At 47.2% G+C, this 18,500-nt stretch overlaps 1 protein-coding gene and 1 long non-coding RNA gene across 3 annotated transcripts in view; one reads left to right on the forward strand and one right to left on the reverse strand.

Annotated features, from left to right (window-relative positions):
- LOC121844959 (transmembrane protein 114) overlaps positions 1-10,612 on the forward strand; it is a 54,328-nt gene extending 43,716 nt beyond the window's left edge. For both annotated transcript variants that reach the window (XM_042315500.1, XM_042315501.1), the window contains 2 exons: positions 7,962-8,099; positions 10,092-10,612. In XM_042315500.1, the coding sequence (XP_042171434.1) occupies positions 7,962-8,099; positions 10,092-10,324 (371 nt within the window). In that variant the 3' untranslated portion in view covers positions 10,325-10,612. The remainder of the gene's footprint in view (positions 1-7,961; positions 8,100-10,091) is intronic.
- Positions 10,613-13,959: 3,347 nt separating this feature from the next.
- LOC121844961 lies at positions 13,960-14,775 on the reverse strand. Its single transcript, XR_006082248.1, has 3 exons — positions 14,756-14,775; positions 14,325-14,387; positions 13,960-13,988 (listed from the first exon to the last, which is right to left on the reverse strand). It is a non-coding gene; the product is annotated as an uncharacterized LOC121844961 (long non-coding RNA).
- Positions 14,776-18,500: the final 3,725 nt, after the last annotated feature.

Genomic DNA, 18,500 nt, shown 5'->3' on the forward strand with positions numbered 1-18,500 from the left:
CTGCATACCTGCTCTGTGACTGCATACCGCTCTGACTGACTGCATACCGCCCTGTGACTGCATACCGCCCTGTGACTGCATACCGCCCTGTGACTGCATACCGCCCTGTGACTGCATACCGCCCTGTGACTGCATACCGCCCTGTGACTGCATACCGCCCTGTGACTGCATACCGCCCTGTGACTGCATGACTGTGACTGCATACCGCCCTGTGACTGCATACCGCCCTGTGACTGCCTGTGACCTGTGACTCTGTGACTGCATACCGCTCTGTGACTGCATACCGCTCTGTGACTGCATACCGCTCTGTGACTGCATACCGCTCTGTGACTGCATACCGCTCTGTGACTGCATACCGCTCTGTGACTGCATACCGCTCTGTGACTGCATACCGCTCTGTGACTGCATACCGCTCTGTGACTGCATACCGCTCTGTGACTGCATACCGCTCTGTGACTGCATACCGCTCTGTGACTGCATACCGCTCTGTGACTGCATACCGCTCTGTGACTGCATACCGCCCTGTGACTGCATACCGCTCTGTGACTGCATACCGCCCTGTGACTGCATACCGCTCTGTGACTGCATACCGCTCTGTGACTGCATACCGCTCTGTGACTGCATACCGCCCTGTGACTGCATACCGCCCTGTGACTGCATACTGCTCTGTGACTGCATACCGCTCTGTGACTGCATACCGCTATGTGACTGCATACATACCACTCTGTGATTGCATACCGCTCTGTGACTGCACGGGACTGGTGAAATGCCACATTGTCCCATACAATTACTAACGTTGGCCGATTTCGCCTCCCTGTGACCCTTTCCTCACCTGATCCAACCCTTCCATAGAGGTCATCCAGGAATGCAATGAGACGCTCGGTGTTGTACGGCCCAATTAGCGGTTTGTGTAACAGCAATCCAACAGAGGATATTGCAGCACACATTGTGATGTTGTCAGCCCTCTGGCCCGGGACATCCACTGTGGCTCTTTTCCCCAATCACATTCCTTCCTCGCCGTCGTGTTCTGGCCAAGTTGAAACCAGCCTCGTCCACAAAGATGAATATTTGGGGTGATTGCCTGGCTTCAATCTCCATGACTCTCTAAAATAAATCCACAAGGCAACATAAGAGTTAGGCTATGACGGTAGTTTATATTATACCTTAAAACATGCCATTGTGTGCCTCTGCCCTGTTTTGGTTTTGTTCAAAACCAGTTCTGTATTTTATAGTCATCTTACCTGGACATATTGGTTCCTGAGTTGTTTGACTCGTTCAGAGTTCCTCTCAAAGGAGACACCTGCTTCATCCTTACTTGATGTTGTTTCAGGACTCTAGAAATAGTTGTTCTGGTTACGTTGTGAATATTTCCAAATGTAATGTTGTCTGCCAACACTCTGTCCTGAATCTCTGTGAGTTTTATGCCATTGTTTCTGATGACCTTATCAACGATTGCAGTTTCCTGCACAGCAGTGAAAGTCCTATCTCTCCTGCCTGTGGGAGGTAACCGTTGGGTCCTAAGCAGAAATACAAAAACAATCACACACCAGTGGGTTTGGAGGCTTTGCTCAATTGACTTCTGTAATGAACAGGTCAGTCAGATGCAGAATGCACATCTTACCTGTTGTTTTGCCTGAAATTTCTCACATTAGATGCCACTGCTGAGCGTTGCAGATTTGTCTGCACTCTCAGACCAGCCTCTCTCATTGATAGACCATGATTTATTACAGGATCAATTATAGTGGCCCTAATCTCATCTGAGACTACAGCTCTTGATCTTCCTCTCAGTCTTCTTCCACCACGTACTCCTCTTCCTCTCCCAGCCACTCTTCTTCCTCTGTCAACCACTCTTCTTCCTCTCCCAGCCACTCCTCTTCCTCTGTCAGCCACTTCTCTATCTCTGGCTGGGTCCATGTTTACATTACAGTACAGCATTATTCCTAAGATGTCCCCTTTTGTATAGATGGTAATGATATTGAAACTGAGTAGGTGTTCAGCTACAATGGGAGTCAGATGTGGTTGGTCTAATTGTTTTGATAGTATTTCATTTTTTAGATGTGGAATATATTTCACTACGGCATTAAAGTAGAAACGTAGCAAATTGCTGCCTTATTATGGTAGGTTTTGAAAAGAGTATGTAAACATGTGCAAATTGGCCTGTAGGTACATAGAGTTTTGGGTGGCGGTTGTGTCTGAGTGAAAAAATAATTCACGACATTTGAAAGATGTTCATTGAATGCATTTTGTGCCAAAACAATGAAAAACGATCCGCAGTTTTAGTCCACATAGACTGCTGTTGTGCAAAGAGTTATGAAAAAGTGACCTAAGTTTTGAGAAATGGGTCCTAGCGATGGTTAAAAACTGTTAGACTGAAGCTTATACTAAATACAACACAATATTTAGGATGATTTAGACTGAAGCTTATACTAAATACAACACAATATTTAGGATGATTTAGACTGAAGCTTATACTAAATACAACACAATATTTGAACAGTGTAGTTTCACATAACTATTTTATAACTATTTCCTAAATAGTGTGCCTTCAATGGGATTCAACCTCACACCCCTAACGCTCTGGAATGTTCCATAGTTACCTGCTCTACCTGCTTAGCTACCAGTCAGGTGTAATTACATGAGCAAAATCCTAACTAGGTGTATAAGTACGATAACCAGTAAAAGGTCGGTGTTTGAAAGCAGCTTCATCAAAGAAAGCACCGGAACCTGTAGGAAATCAGTTGGATCTCGCTTTTTTGTTGTTGTTCCAACACACGGTTTTGAAAAAGCACGTGCTCAAACGAAGCTTCGGACATCAGTGGCGACGTAATTGTGATAAAGTGATACACGCATCGGAACACTGCTTGTGAAGTTCGCTGCTTGGAGTTTTCAACGCCTCGGGGAACTGCAGTATTTAACACGTAACATCACTACTTCAGGGCCCCTCAGCCGTAACGTCACTACTTCAGGGTCCCTCAGCCGTAACGTCACTACTTCAGGGCCCCTCAGCCGTAACATCACTACTTCAGGGTCCCTCAGCCGTAACGTAACGTAACATCACTACTTCAGGGCCCCTCAGCTGTAACGTCACTACTTCAGGGCCCTCAGCCGTAACACTCACTCACTCACTCAGGGCCCCTCAGCTGTAACGTCACTACTTCAGGGCCCCTCAGCTTCAGGGCCCCTCAGCCGTAACATCACTACTTCAGGGCCCCTCAGCCGTAACGTCACTACTTCATGGCCCCTCAGGAACATCCCCTCAGCCGTAACATCACTACTTCAGGGCCCCTCAGCCGTAACGTCACTACTTCAGGGCCCCTCAGCCGTAACGTCACTACTTCAGGGCCCCTCAGCCGTAACGTCACTACTTCAGGGCCCCTCAGCCGTAACGTCACTACTTCAGGGCCCCTCAGCCGTAACGTCACTACTTCAGGGCCCCTCAGCCGTAACGTCACTACTTCAGGGCCCCTCAGCCGTAACGTCACTACTTCAGGGCCCCTCACTATCACTTCAGGGCCCCTCAGCCGTAACATCACTACTTCAGGGCCCCTCAGCCGTAACATCACTACTTCAGGGTCCCCTCAGCCGTAACATCACTACTTCAGGGTCCCTCAGCCGTAACATCACTACTTCAGGGTCCCTCAGCCGTAACATCACTACTCCCTCAGGGCCCCTCAGCCGTAACATCACTACTTCAGGGTCCCTCAGCCGTAACATTACTACTTCAGGGTCCCTCAGCCGTAACATCACTACTTCCCAGGGCCCCTCAGCCGTAACGTCACTACTTCAGGGCCCCTCAGCCTAACATCACTACTTCAGGGCCCCTCAGCCGTAACATCACTACTTCAGGGCCCCTCAGGGCCGTAACATCACTACTTCAGGGTCCCTCAGCCGTAACATCACTACTTCAGGGTCACCTCAGGGTCCCTCCGTAACATCACTACTTCAGGGTCCCTCAGCCGTAACATCACTACTTCAGGGTCCCTCAGCCGTAACATCACTACTTCAGGGTCCCTCAGCCGTAACATCACTACTTCAGGGCATCCCTCAGCCGTAACATCACTACTTCAGGGGGTCCCTCAGCCGTAACATCACTACTTCAGGGTCCCTCAGCCGTAACATACATCACTACTTCAGGATCCCTCAGCCGTAACATCACTACTTCAGGGTCCCTCAGCCGTAACATCACTACTTCAGGGTCCCTCAGCCGTAACATCACTACTTCAGGGTCCCTCAGCCGTAACATCACTACTTCAGGGCCCCTCAGCCGTAACATCACTACTTCAGGGCCCCTCAGCCGTAACATCACTACTTCAGGGCCCCTCAGCCGTAACGTCACTAGGGTCCCTCAGGGTCCCTCAGGGTCCCCGTAACGTCACTACTTCAGGGTCCCTCAGCCGTAACGTCACTACTTCAGGGTCCCTCAGCCGTAACGTAATCACTACTTCAGGGCCCCTCAGCCGTAACATCACTACTTCAGGGCCCCTCAGCCGTAACATCACTACTTCAGGGCCCCTCAGCCGTAACATCACTACTTCAGGGCCCCTCAGCCGTAACATCACTACTTCAGGGGGTCCCTCCCTCAGCCGTAACATCACTACAGGGCCCCTCAGGTAACATCACTACTTCCCTCAGCCGTAACATCACTACTTCAGGGTCCCTCAGCCGTAACATCACTACTTCAGGGTCCCTCAGCCGTAACATCACTACTTCAGGGTCCCTCACAGCCTTCAGGGTCCCTCATCACTACTTCAGGGTCCCTCAGCCGTAACATCACTACTTCAGGGCCCCTCAGCCGTAACGTCACTACAGGCCCTCAGGCCCCTCAGCCGTAACATCACTACTTCAGGGCCCCTCAGCCGTAACATCACTACTTCAGGGTCCCTCAGCCGTAACATCACTACTTCAGGGTCCCTCAGCCGTAACATCACTACTTCAGGGCCCCTCAGCCGTAACATCACTACTTCAGGGCCCCTCAGCCGTAACATCACTACTTCAGGGCCCCTCAGCTGTTCCAGCACACCTGGCTCACCCTATCAATAATAACACCTATGGAATATTAACAACACAATGTTGCTAACCCTGTAGTATTCTTCAAAAAGGTTATTTGTAGAACCTTTGAGATTGAGGATAGATCCTTACAGAACCATTCCAAATAAAGTTTCCATAAAGAACCATTAAAAAGGTTCCATAAAGAACCATTAAAAAGGTTCCATAAAGAACCATTAAAAAGGGTTCTATAGTGCACCAAAAAGTGTTGGAACCACAACAAACCTTTTTGGTGTAATATATACTATTTTTTTCATAGTTCTTTATAGAACGTTATGAAAGAGTTCTATATAGTACAAACAAGACAGGGTGCACTGTGGGCTGAAAGGGGAGGGTGGACTGTGGGGTTAAAGGGGAGGGTGGACTGTGGGCTGAAAAGGGAGGGTGGACTGTGGGCTGAAAGGGGAGGGTGGACTGTGGGGTTAAAGGGGAGGGTGGACTGTGGGCTGAAAAAAGTGGACTGTGGGCTGAAAGGGGGGTGGACTGTGGGCTGAAAGGGGAGGGTGGACTGTGGGCTGAAAGGGGAGGGTGGACTGTGGGCTGAAGGGGGAGGGTGGACTGTGGGCTGAAAGGGGAGGGTAGACTGTGGGCTGAAAGGGGAGGGTGGACTGTGGGCTGAAAGGGGAGGGTGGACTGTGGGCTGAAAGGGGAGGGTGGACTGTAGGCTGAAAGGGGAGGGTAGACTGTGGGCCGAAAGGGGAGGGTGGACTGTGGGCTGAAAGGGGAGGGTGGACTGTAGGCTGAAAGGGGAGGTTGGACTGTGGGGTTAAAGGGGAGGGTGGACTGTGGGCTGAAAAGGGAGGGTGGACTGTGGGCTGAAAGGGGAGGGTGGACTGTGGGCTGAAAGGGGAGGGTGGACTGTGGGCTGAAAGGGGAGGGTGGACTGTGGGCTGAAAGGGGAGGGTGGACTGTGGGGTTAAAGGGGAGGGTAGACTGTGGGCTGAAAGGGGAGGGTGGACTGTAGGCTGAAAGGGGAGGGTAGACTGTAGGCTGAAAGGGGAGGGTGGACTGTGGGGTTAAAGGGGAGGGTGGACTGTGGGCTGAAAGGGGAGGGTGGACTGTAGGCTGAAAGGGGAGGTTGGACTGTGGGCTGAAAGGGGAGGGTAGACTGTGGGCTGAAAGGGGAGGGTGGACTGTGGGCTGAAAGGGGAGGGTGGACTGTGGGCTGAAAGGGGAGGGTGGATTGTAGGCTGAAAGGGGAGGGTAGACTGTGGGCCGAAAGGGGAGGGTGGACTGTGGGCTGAAAGGGGAGGGTGGACTGTAGGCTGAAAGGGGAGGTTGGACTGTGGGGTTAAAGGGGAGGGTGGACTGTGGGCTGAAAGGGGAGGGTGGACTGTGGGCTGAAAGGGGAGGTTGGACTGTGGTGTTTACAATCGATGTAAAGTGGATGAAATGACTGATTATTGCTCACTGATCTACAAGGCATAATAATACTTAGAAAGAAAGGTGCTATCTACAACCTAAAGGGTTTATTTGGCTGTCCCCATGGGAGGGAGAGAGAGAGAGGTAGAGAGAGAGAGAGGTAGAGAGAGAGAGAGAGAGAGAGAGAGGAGAGAGAGAGAGAGAGAGAGAGAGAGAGAGAGGTAGAGAGAAAGAGAGAGAGAGAGAGAGCTGTGAGAGAGAGCGAGAGAGAGAGCTGTGTGAGAGAGAGAGAGAGAGAGAGAGCTGTGAGGTAGAGAGAGAGAGAGCAGAGAGAGAGAGAGAGCAGTGAGAGAGAGAGAGAGAGAGAGAGAGCAGAGAGAGAGAGAGAGCAGTGAGAGAGAGAGAGAGCGAGAGAGAGAGAGAGAGAGCCCTTGGCGAGTAACAGACAGGGTTGGTTGGGTCCAGTTAATCGTTAGTAATGATAGAGATACAGTACACACACACACATACTCCCACACACATAGATACACAAACAATGATTTGACCTCAGAAACACAAACAGGTACTGTAGAATTAATTAGTATCTAATCAAACAAACATAACCACCTGTACAGCAACACAAGCCCAGGTTTCTAGATGAGATTAGACCCCACGGTACTGGGACAGATACGCATCCCTGCTGTACCTTGGTGTGTGTGTGTGTGTGTGTGTGTGGGTAGTGACATTGTCAGAATGAAACAGAATAGATGTTAATTTGTGTAAAGCCCATGGGGATAGACTGACAGAGAGGAAGGAGGGAAGGAGATTCAGCCTGCCTGTGTGCGTGTGTCATCAAGTCGCCCTTCAATAATGTGTCTCTAAAGTTTTCATACATGTGGCAGGAGGTTAGGAAGTGCAGCTCAGTTTCCACCTCATTTTGTGGGCAGTGAGCACATAGCCTGTCTTCTCTTGAGAGCCATGTCTGCCTACGGAGGGCCTTTCTCAATAGCAAGGCTATGCTCACTGAGTCTCTACATAGTCAAAGCTTTCCTTAAGTTTGGGTCAGTCACAGTGGTCAGGTATTCTGCCGCTGTGTACTCTCTGTTTAGGGCCAAATAGCATTCTAGTTGGCTTTGTTTTTTTGTTCATTCTTTCCAATGAGTCAAGTAATTATCTTTTTGTTTTCTCATGATTTGGTTGGGTCTAATTGTGCTGTTGTCCTGGGGCTCTGTAAGGGTGTGTTTGTGTTTGTGAACAGAGCCCCAGGACCAGCTTGCTTAGGGGACTCTTCTCCAGGTTCATCTCTCTGTAGGTGATGGCTGTTGTGGAAGGTCCGGATTCGATTCGATTCGCTTCTCTCTCTCTCTCTCTCTCTCTCTCTCTCTCTCTCTCTCTCTCTCTCTCTCTCTCTCTCTCTCTCTCTCTCTCTCTCACACTCTCTCTCTCCCTCTCTCTCTCCCCCTCTCTCGCTCTCTCTCTCTCTCTCTCTCCCTCTCTCTCTCTCACGCTCTCTCTCTCAAGAGAGTGCATTAAAGCATATTTATGTTTTCGCTCTCTCCCTCCCCCTCTCTCAGATATGCACGGGACATTCATGGTGTTGCTTCCTCTCAGCATGATCATCATGGTTGTCGGGGGACTGATGGGTTTCATCGGCCTGCTGGCCAGAGCTTACCTACTACTGCTGATGACTGGTGTACTGTTACTACTGGGAGGTAAGCACCTATACCTTATACCCTATACCCTATACCCTATACCCTATACCCTATACAATACACCCTTACCTCCAGAGCTTACCTACTACTGCTGATGACTGGTGTACTGTTACTACTGGGAGGTAAGCACCTATACCTTATACCCTACACCCTATACAATACACCCTTACCTCCAGAGCTTACCTACTACTGCTGATGACTGGTGTACTGTTACTACTGGGAGGTAAGCACCTATACCTTATACCCTACACCCTATACCCTATACAATACATAATAATACTTTATACCCTATACCTTATACAAGATACTTTATACCCTATACCTTATACCCTATACCCTATACCCTATACAATATACTTTATATCCTATACCTTATACCCTATACCTTATACCCTATACCTTACACCCTACACCCTATACCCTATACAAGATACTTTATACCCTTTCCCGTTACCCTATACCCTATACAATATACTTTATACCCTATACCCTATACAAGATACTTTATACCCTATACCCTATACAAGATACTTTATACCCTATACCTTATACCCTATGCCTTATACCCTATACCCTATAACCTATACCCTATACCCTATACCCTATACCCTATACCTTACACCTTGAACTATACACCCTATACTTTATACCCTATACCCGACACTCTACACCCTATACCCCACAACCTACACCTACACTCTATACCCTATACTTTATACCCTATACAAGATACTTTATACCCTATACCCTATACAAGATACTTTATACCCTATACCCTATACCTTATACCCTATGCCTTATACCCTATACCCTATACCCTATACCTTACACCTTAAACTATACACCCTATACTTTATACCCTATACCCTATACCCTATACCCGACACTCTACACCCTACACCCTACACCTACACTCTATACCCTATACTTTATACCCTATACCCGACACTCGACACCTTATACCCTACACCCTACACCTACACTCTATACCCTGTACGTTATACCCTAAACCCTACACACTATACCCTACACCCTATACCCTACACAATACACCCTTATCTCCAGAGCTTACCTACTAATGCTGATGACTGGTGTACTGTTACTACTGGGAGGTAAGCACCTTATACCCTACACCTTATACCCTACACCGAATACCCTACACCTTATTGGCTACCTGCTGCCTCTACACTCTAACCACTAGGCTGCCTGCCACCTCTACACTCTAACCACTAGGCTACCTGCTGGCCCTACACTCTAACCACTAGGCTACCTGCCGCCTCTACACTCTAACCACTAGGCTACCTGATGCCTGAGGATGTCCCTGTGTCTCCCTAGTGGTCAGTATGTCCCTGTGTCTCCCTAATGGTCAGTATGTCCCTGTGTCTCCCTAGTGGTCAGTTTGTCCCTGTGTCTCCCTAGTGGTCAGTATGTGTCTCCCTAGTGGTCAGTTTGTCCCTGTGTCTCCCTAGTGGTCAGTATGTGTCTCCCTAGTGGTCAGTATGTCCCTGTGTCTCCCTAGTGGTCAGTATGTCCCTGTGTCTCCCTAGTGGTCAGTTTGTCCCTGTGTCTCCCTAGTGGTCAGTATGTCCCTGTGTCTCCCTAGTGGTGAGTATGTCCCTGTGTCTCCCTAGTGGCCAGTATGTCCCTGTGTCTCCCTAGTGGTCAGTATGTCCCTGTGTCTCCCTAGTGGTCAGTATGTGTCTCCCTAGTGGTCAGTATGTCCCTGTGTCTCCCTAGTGGTCAGTATGTGTCTCCCTAGTGGTCAGTATGTCCCTGTTTCTCCCTAGTGGTCAGTATGTCCCTGTGTCTCCCTAGTATGTCCCTGTGTCTCCCTAGTGGTCAGTATGTCCCTGTCATTTGGTATTTTATCAGTAAACTCCTTTCCCCCATTTCCCTCCCTCCCTCCCTCCCTCCCTCCCTCCCTCCCTCCCTCCCTCCCTCCCTCCCTCCCTCCCTCCCTCCCTCCCTCCCTCCCTCCCTCCCTCCCTCCAGCTCTGTCCTCACTAACAGGGGTGAGTGTGTACATGGCCTACTCTGCTGCAGTCTTCCAGGAGGCTCTGTGTCTGGCTGAGCAGATGGGGGTCAATATGGAGGGGGTCCAGATCCTGTTTGGCTGGTCTCTGGTCCTGTCCTGGATCTCTAGTGGAACACAGCTATTCACCTCCGCTGGCTTCCTGCTGGCCTGCAGAACCATCACTACACAGAGACAGGAACTGAAATTATGAGACATGGAGGAGGAGGGAGAGGGAGGAGGAGAGAGAGGGAGGAGGCTTCCTGCTGGCCTGCAGAACCATCACTACACCGAGACAGGAACTGAACTTATGAGACATGGAGGGAGGGGGAGAGAGAGGGAGCGAGAGAAGCAGGAGGAGGAGAGAGAGGGAGGAGGAGAGGGAGGAGGAGAGAGAGGGAGGAGGCTTCCTGCTGGCCTGCAGAACCATCACTACACAGAGACAGGAACTGAAATTATGAGACATGGAGGGAGGGGGAGAGAGAGGAAGCGAGAGAAGCAGGAGGAGAGAAAGGGAGGAAGAAAGAGAGGGAGGAGGAGAGGGAGGGAGGAGGAGAGAGAGGGGGAGGAGGAAAGAGAGGGAGGAGGAAAGAGAGGGAGGAGGAGAGAGAGGGAAGAGGACAGAGAGGGAGAGAGAGGCAGGGGGAGAGAGAGGGAGAGAGAGGCAGGGGAGAGAGAGGGAGCGAGAGAAGCAGTAGGAGGAGAGAGAGGGAGGATAAGAGAGAGGGAGGAGGAAAGAGAGGGAGCTAGAGAAGCAGTAGGAGGAGAGAGAGGGAGGATAAGAGAGAGGGAGGAGGAAAGAGAGGGAGCGAGAGAAGCAGTAGGAGGAGAGAGAGGGAGGATAAGAGAGAGGGAGGAGGAACGAGAGGGAGTGAGAGAAGCAGTAGGAGGAGAGAGAGGGAGGATAAGAGAGAGGGAGGAGGAGAGACATGTTTTCTTGAATTTTTACAATTTTGACTTTGCAGCTGGCCTATCTATGGGGAATATCACTCCGTTCTGCCTCCAGGACAAGACTCATGACAATAAACGTCGACCTGCATCCTTGATGCAATTCAATTCGGTCCTCTCTCTTGTCTTGACATATCCATTTGATTGGTTAAGACACAAGGTGTACCTGGAGGGGAGGAGTGTTCATGTAACCGGGAAAAGATCACACAGTTAAAGGGGCACAATCTGTGATTGCTACATCCATCTTCTAGACACGTTTAGTGGTGGTGTGAACACATTGATGTTTGAACAGCAGATTTCCCCTTTAAGTGTACTTGTATGGAGGAGAGATGTCTTGATGTGACCAGGAAGGAAACACCCTTCCGTGCACCGCCTTAACTGGCTCCCAGTCAAACTACACCCCGCCTACAATAAACTACACCTCACCTACAAGAAACTACACCTCGCCTACAATAAACTACACCCCGCCTACAATAAACTACACCTCACCTACAAGGAACTACACCTCACCTACAAGAAACTACACCTCGCCTACAATAAACTACACCTCGCCTACAATAAACTACACCTCGCCTACAAGAAACTACACCTCACCTACAAGAAACTACACCTCACCTACAAGAAACTACACCTCACCTACAATAAACTACACCTCACCTACAAGAAACTACACCTCACCTACAAGAAACTACACCTCGCCTACAAGAAACTACACCTCACCTACAAGAAACTACACCTCACCTACAAGAAACTACACCTCACCACAAGAAACTACACCTACAAGAAACTACACCTCGCCTACAAGAAACTAAACTACACCTCGCCACAATAAACTACACCTCACCTACAATAAACTACACCTCACCTACAAGGAACTACACCTCACCTACAAGAAACTACACCTCGCCTACAATAAACTACACCTCGCCTACAAGAAACTACATCTCGCCTACAAGAAACTACACCTCGCCTACAAGAAACTACATCTCGCCTACAAGAAACTACACCTCGCCTACAATAAACTACACCTCACCTACAAGAAACTACACCTCACCTACAATAAACTACACCTCGCCTACAAGAAACTACACCTCGCCTACAAGAAACTACACCTCACCTACAAGAAATTACACCTCACCTACAAGAAACTACACCTCACCTACAAGAAACTACACCTCACCTACAAGAAACTACACCTCGCCTACAAGAAACTACACCTCACCTACAAGAAACTACACCTCGCCTACAATAAACTACACCTCACCCAATAAACTACACCTCACCACAAGAAACTACACCTCGCCTACAATAAACTACACCTCACCTACAAGAAACTACACCTCGCCTACAAGAAACTACACCTCACCTACAATAAACTACACCTCACCTACAATAAACTACACCTCACCTACAAGAAACTACACCTCGCCTACAATAAACTACACCTCACCTACAAGAAACTACACCTCGCCTACAAGAAACTACACCTCACCTACAAGGAACTACACCTCACCTACAAGAAACTACACCTCGCCTACAAGAAACTACACCTCCCTCAAGGAACTACACCTCACCTACTGCTACACCTCGCCTACCCTACATCTCGCCTACAATAAACTACACCTCGCCTACAAGAAACTACACCTCGCCACAAGAAACTACACATCACCACAAGGAACTACACCTCACCTACAAGGAACTACACCTCGCCTACAAGAAACTACACCTCACCTACAAGGAACTACACCTCACCTACAAGGAACTACACCTCACCTACAAGGAACTACACCTCACCTACAAGAAACTACACCTCACCTACAAGAAACTACACCTCACCTACAAGGAACTACACATCGCCTACAAGGAACTACACCTCACCTACAAGAAACTCTACAATCTACACCCACAAGAAACTACACCTTACAAGGAACTACACCTCACCAGTCTGAAACTTTACATCTCGCCAGTAAACTACACTTTCAAGGAACTCCTCAGTCTGCCTACAAGAAACTTTCACCTCAGTCTGGCTACACTCCTCAGTCTGGCTTACTCACCTCAGTCTGGCTTACAAGGAACTACACCTCAGTCTGGCTTTAAACTACCTCAAACTACACCTCTGGAACTCTCACCTCAAGAAACTCAGTCTGGCTTTCGCCTACAAGAAACTACACCTCGCCACAAGGAACTACACCTCAGTCTGGCTTTCACCTCAGTCTGGCTTCACCTCAGTCTGGCTTTACAAGGAACTCCTCAGTCTGGCTTCACCTCAGTCTGGAACTTTCGCCTACAAGTCTGGAACTTCGCCTACAAGAAACTACAGTCTGGAACTTCACCTCAGTCTGGCTTACAATAAACTACTCAGTACAAGAAACTACACCTCACCTACAAGAAACTACACCTCACTCTGGAACTACACCTCACCTACAAACTACACCTCACCTAAACTACACCTCACCTCCTACACAGTCTGGCTTTCGCCTCAGTCTGGCTTTACACCTCACCTCAGTCTGGCTTTACACCTCAGTCTGGCTTTCTCCTCAGTCTGGCAATTCTCCTCAGTCTGGCTTTCTCCTCAGTCTGGCAATAAACTACCTCAGTCTGGCACCTACAAGGAACTACACCTCACCTACAAGTCAAAACTACACCTTTCAATAAACAGTCACAAGGAACTACACCTCGCCTACAATAAACTACACCTCACCTACAAGGAACTCTCGCCTACAATAAACTACACCTCGCCTACAAGAACTCTCGCCTACTTACACCTCACCTACAAGGTCTGCCTTTACACCTCCTACAAGGAACTACACCTCACCTACAAGAAACTACACACCACCTACAAGAAACTACACCTCACCTACAAGAAACTACACCTCAACAATAAACTACACCTCACCTACAATATACACCTCGCCTACAAGGAACTACACCTCATACAAGGAACTACACCTCACCTACAAGAAACTACACCTCACCTACAATTACACCTCACCTACAAGGAACTACACCTCACCTACAAGTACAATAAACTACACCTCACTTTCACCTAAAGGAACTACACCTCACCTACAAGAACTTCACCTACAAAACTACACCTCACCTACAAGGAACTACACCTCTTTTCTACAATAAACTACACCTCACCTACAATAAATACCTCACCTACAAGGAACTTCAAGAACACACCTCAACAAGAAACTACACCTCACCTACAATAAACTACACCTCACCTACAAGGAACTACACCTCACCACAAGGAACTACACCTCACCTACAAGGAACTACACATCGCCTACAAGAAACTACACCTCACCTACAATAAACTACACCTCAGACATAAACTACACCTCGCCTACAAGGAACTACACCTCACCTACAAGGAACTACACCTTCAGACAGAACAATAAACTACACCTCACCTACAATACACCTCACAGAAACTACACCTCACCTACATAAACTACTGACCTACAAGGAACTACACCTCACCTACAAGGAACTCACCTCACCTACAGAACACCTCACCTACAAAACTACACCTCACCTACAAGGAACTACACACCTACAATAAACTACACCTCGCCTACAATAAACTACACCTCACCACAATAAACTACACCTCGCCTACAAGGAACTACACCTCACCACATTCAGAAAACACCTACAATAAACTACACCTCACCACAAGGAACTACACCTCACCTACAAGGAACTACACCTCACCACAAGGAAACATGATACAAGGCCCTCAATGGTCTTGCTCCCTCACACATTCAGACAGAACACCCTCTCCCGCTGGTCAATACCATCCCCAAAACAACTGTGCACCAGACAGAACAACTCTTCCCCTAGCGACCTGCACCTCTGACTCCATCACCACTTCAAAACCAGATTCAAACCCATCTGTTCAGTCTGGCTTTCTCCTCAGTCTGTCTTTCTCCTCAGTCTGTCTTTCTCCTCAGTCTGGCTTTCTCCTCAGTCTGTCTTTCTCCTCAGTCTGGCTTTCTCCTCAGTCTGGCTTACTCCTCAGTCTGGCATTCTCCTCAGTCTGGCTTTCTTCAGTCTGGCTTTCTCATCACAGCTTTCTCCTCAACAGTCTGGCTTTCTCCTCAGTCTGGCTTTCTCCTCAGTCTGGCTTTCTCCTCAGTCTGGCTTTCTCCTCAGTCTGGCTTTCTCCTCATTCTCCTCAGTCTGGCTTTCTCCTCAGTCTGGCTTTCTCCTCAGTCTGGCTTTCTCCTCAGTCTGGCTTTCTCCTCAGTCTGGCTTTCTCCTCAGTCTGGCTTTCTCCTCAGTCTGGCTTTCTCCTCAGTCTGGCTTTCTCCTCAGTCTGGCTTTCTCCTCAGCGTAGCCCAGCAAAACACAGCATCATATGATGCAAAATGCAAAAAAACAAAAAGGTTTTGGGTGAAATATTACTTTTAAAGGTAATTAGCTTCAAATATTATAGTATTTTGATTGTCTTTTTTTATCCTATATTTTCCTGGGTCTGTTTTTGCTGTAAAGTTTTCTTGGTTTTTAGAAAAGTACTTCAGTACTTCAGACAGAACACTGATACAATACACACATTCAGACAGAACACTGATACAATACACACATTCAGACAGAACACTGACACAATACACACATTCAGACAGAACACTGACACAATACACACATTCAGACAGAACATCCAGACAATACACACATTCAGACAGAACACTGACACAATACACACATTCAGACAGAACACTGATACAATACACACATTCAGACAGAACATCCAGACAATACACACATTCAGACAGAACACTGATACAATACACACATTCAGACAGAACACTGAGACAATACACACATTCAGACAGAACACTGACACAATACACACATTCAGACAGAACACTGATACAATACACACATTCAGACAGAACACTGACACAATACACACATTCAGACAGAACACTGATACAATACACACATTCAGACAGAACACTGATACAATACACACATTCAGACAGAACACTGATACAATACACACATTCAGACAGAACACTGATACAATACACACATTCAGACAGAACACTGTTACAATACACACATTCAGACAGAACACTGACACAATACACACATTCAGACAGAACACTGATACAATACACACATTCAGACAGAACACTGATACAATACACACATTCAGACAGAACACTGACACAATACACACATTCAGACAGAACACTGACACAATACACACATTCAGACAGAACACTGACACAATACACACATTCAGACAGAACACTGATACAATACACACATTCAGACAGAACATCCAGACAATGAAGAACGTCCTCTTATGATTCATACACTCCTTTCCCCCGACCTCTTCCTTGCTGTTGAGTCTTTTGGTGTTTCATTGGTCCATTGTTGATATCGTCCCAAAAATGTTTTGCATGTCAGCAATATTTTCAATATTTGTAACTTTCAGTACACAGATATATATAATCAGATATATAGCCAGTATGATGTATTTTCCACCCTATGTTTTCAGTCCTTAGATACTGAATATATGTATATATATGTTAGAGTCTGTAAACCTAGGTCTGTTACCTCCCTCCCTAAAAGAGGTAACCCTTATTGGAGTGGTGGTTAGCAGTTTGCTACAATGCTGTACTATGGGTCACTGTTAGAAATCAGACTAACTGGACTAGACTCTGTATGTCACACAGGAATGTTATAATTCTGTTGTAACTAATGAACGGGTTGGTGAAATGACTTCATTCTATTTTAACTAATGAAGGTGCTGTTATTCAGGTTTGACGGTTGTGTTTGAAAATGTCAGATGTGTAAAAAAACTATTCTTCAAATAAAGTTGAGTTAATAAAAACCTAATGTTCAAATAAAGTTGAATAACCAAGCAATGTTGTGATTGTCAACATCCTCCCATAGTATAAAGTCTCTGTGTGATGAGAGAGAGAGAGAGAGAGAGAGACAGAGAGAGAGGGAGAGAGAGAGAGAGAGAGAGAGAGAGAGAGAGAGAGAGAGAGAGAGAGAGAGAGAGAGAGAGAGAGAGAGAGAGAGAGAGAGAGAGAGAGAGAGAGAGAGAGAGAGAGAGAGAGAGAGAGAGAGAGAGAGAGAGAGAGAGAGAGAGAGAGAGAGAGAGAGAGAGAGAGAGAGAGAGAGAGAGAGAGAGAGAGAGAGAGAGAGAGAGAGAGAGAGAGAGAGAGAGAGAGAGAGAGAGAGAGAGAGAGAGAGAGAGAGAGAGAGAGAGGTCATGATTAGATGAGCTCCTGCATTTTTCAGCATGTTCTTAAAAAGAGATAAAATAGATTTAGAGTTAATTAAAATTGGATTGTTTGTCAGGAACACATGCAGGATGCTACCCTTTACAACATAACCTTCACTCCAAAATCTGCAACCTGATTTTGGACGGAATTACAGAATCACCTGGAAGGCTTACAACTACCAAAGATTATCATTCCAATTTATATACAGTAAATGCTCTGGGAAAACAACAGAAATCTGAAAACACCATCCAACCTGGAACTGAGTGAATAGTGTTTAGTCTGAAGCCATATTTTATTTCCAAAAGCAAAGAAGAAAAATACAAGACTTTATAAGGACTGAAAGCTAAATGAAGGCTGCCAAGCCTGATACAACTTCAATTAGAGATGACTTGTCAAGTGAGAGGTGTCAAAGCCCTTAAGCCCAACAATGGCAGGAGAGTCGCACAGTCTATTCCAACCAGATGGAGAGGGCTTAGAAGCTGCCTCCCGCTGTTCAGAGGCAATTAAAATACAGTACCCTGTGTATGTAAAGAATGATAAGGCAAGAAAATATCACAAAATTAAGCTCCTTATGGAAAATCAAGAGACACTTTTTGCTGACTATTATAAAAATGGGAACATCAGCAACCTCATCTTCCACACAGACCATCCCCTGGCAGGGCACAATGCTATATTAAGCCACTAACCCTCTGTTAAGAGGGTTGGGAGGGGGGTGTTAACAAGGGGTGGAAACTCAGGATACTAGACAACGAGGACTCAGCTAATGCAAATCTCTATAAGTCTGGAACAGTATTGGTACAGGGCAACCCCAAACAGTTTCAGCTGGACTTTCACCCAATCAAAGAATTAGCTCTGCAGCACCAATAACTACTGTGGGATATGCTTCAACAGCAACCATGGGAAAATCCTCTGCATTATCATTAACAGCGGACTCATACATTTCCTCAGTGAAAACAGTGTACTGAGCAGATGTCGAATTGGGTTTTTACCGAATTACCGTACGACAGACCACATATTCACCCTGCACACCCTAATTGACAACCAAACAAACCAAAACAAAGGCAAAGCCTTCTCATGCTTTGATTTTAAAAAAGCCTTAGACTCAATTTGGCATGAGAGTCTGCTATACAAATTGATGGAAAGTGGTGTTGGGGTAAAACATACAACACTATAAAATCCATGTACACA

This window comes from Oncorhynchus tshawytscha, unplaced genomic scaffold (assembly GCF_018296145.1).
Source record: "Oncorhynchus tshawytscha isolate Ot180627B unplaced genomic scaffold, Otsh_v2.0 Un_scaffold_1752_pilon_pilon, whole genome shotgun sequence".
NCBI lineage: Eukaryota > Metazoa > Chordata > Actinopteri > Salmoniformes > Salmonidae > Oncorhynchus > Oncorhynchus tshawytscha.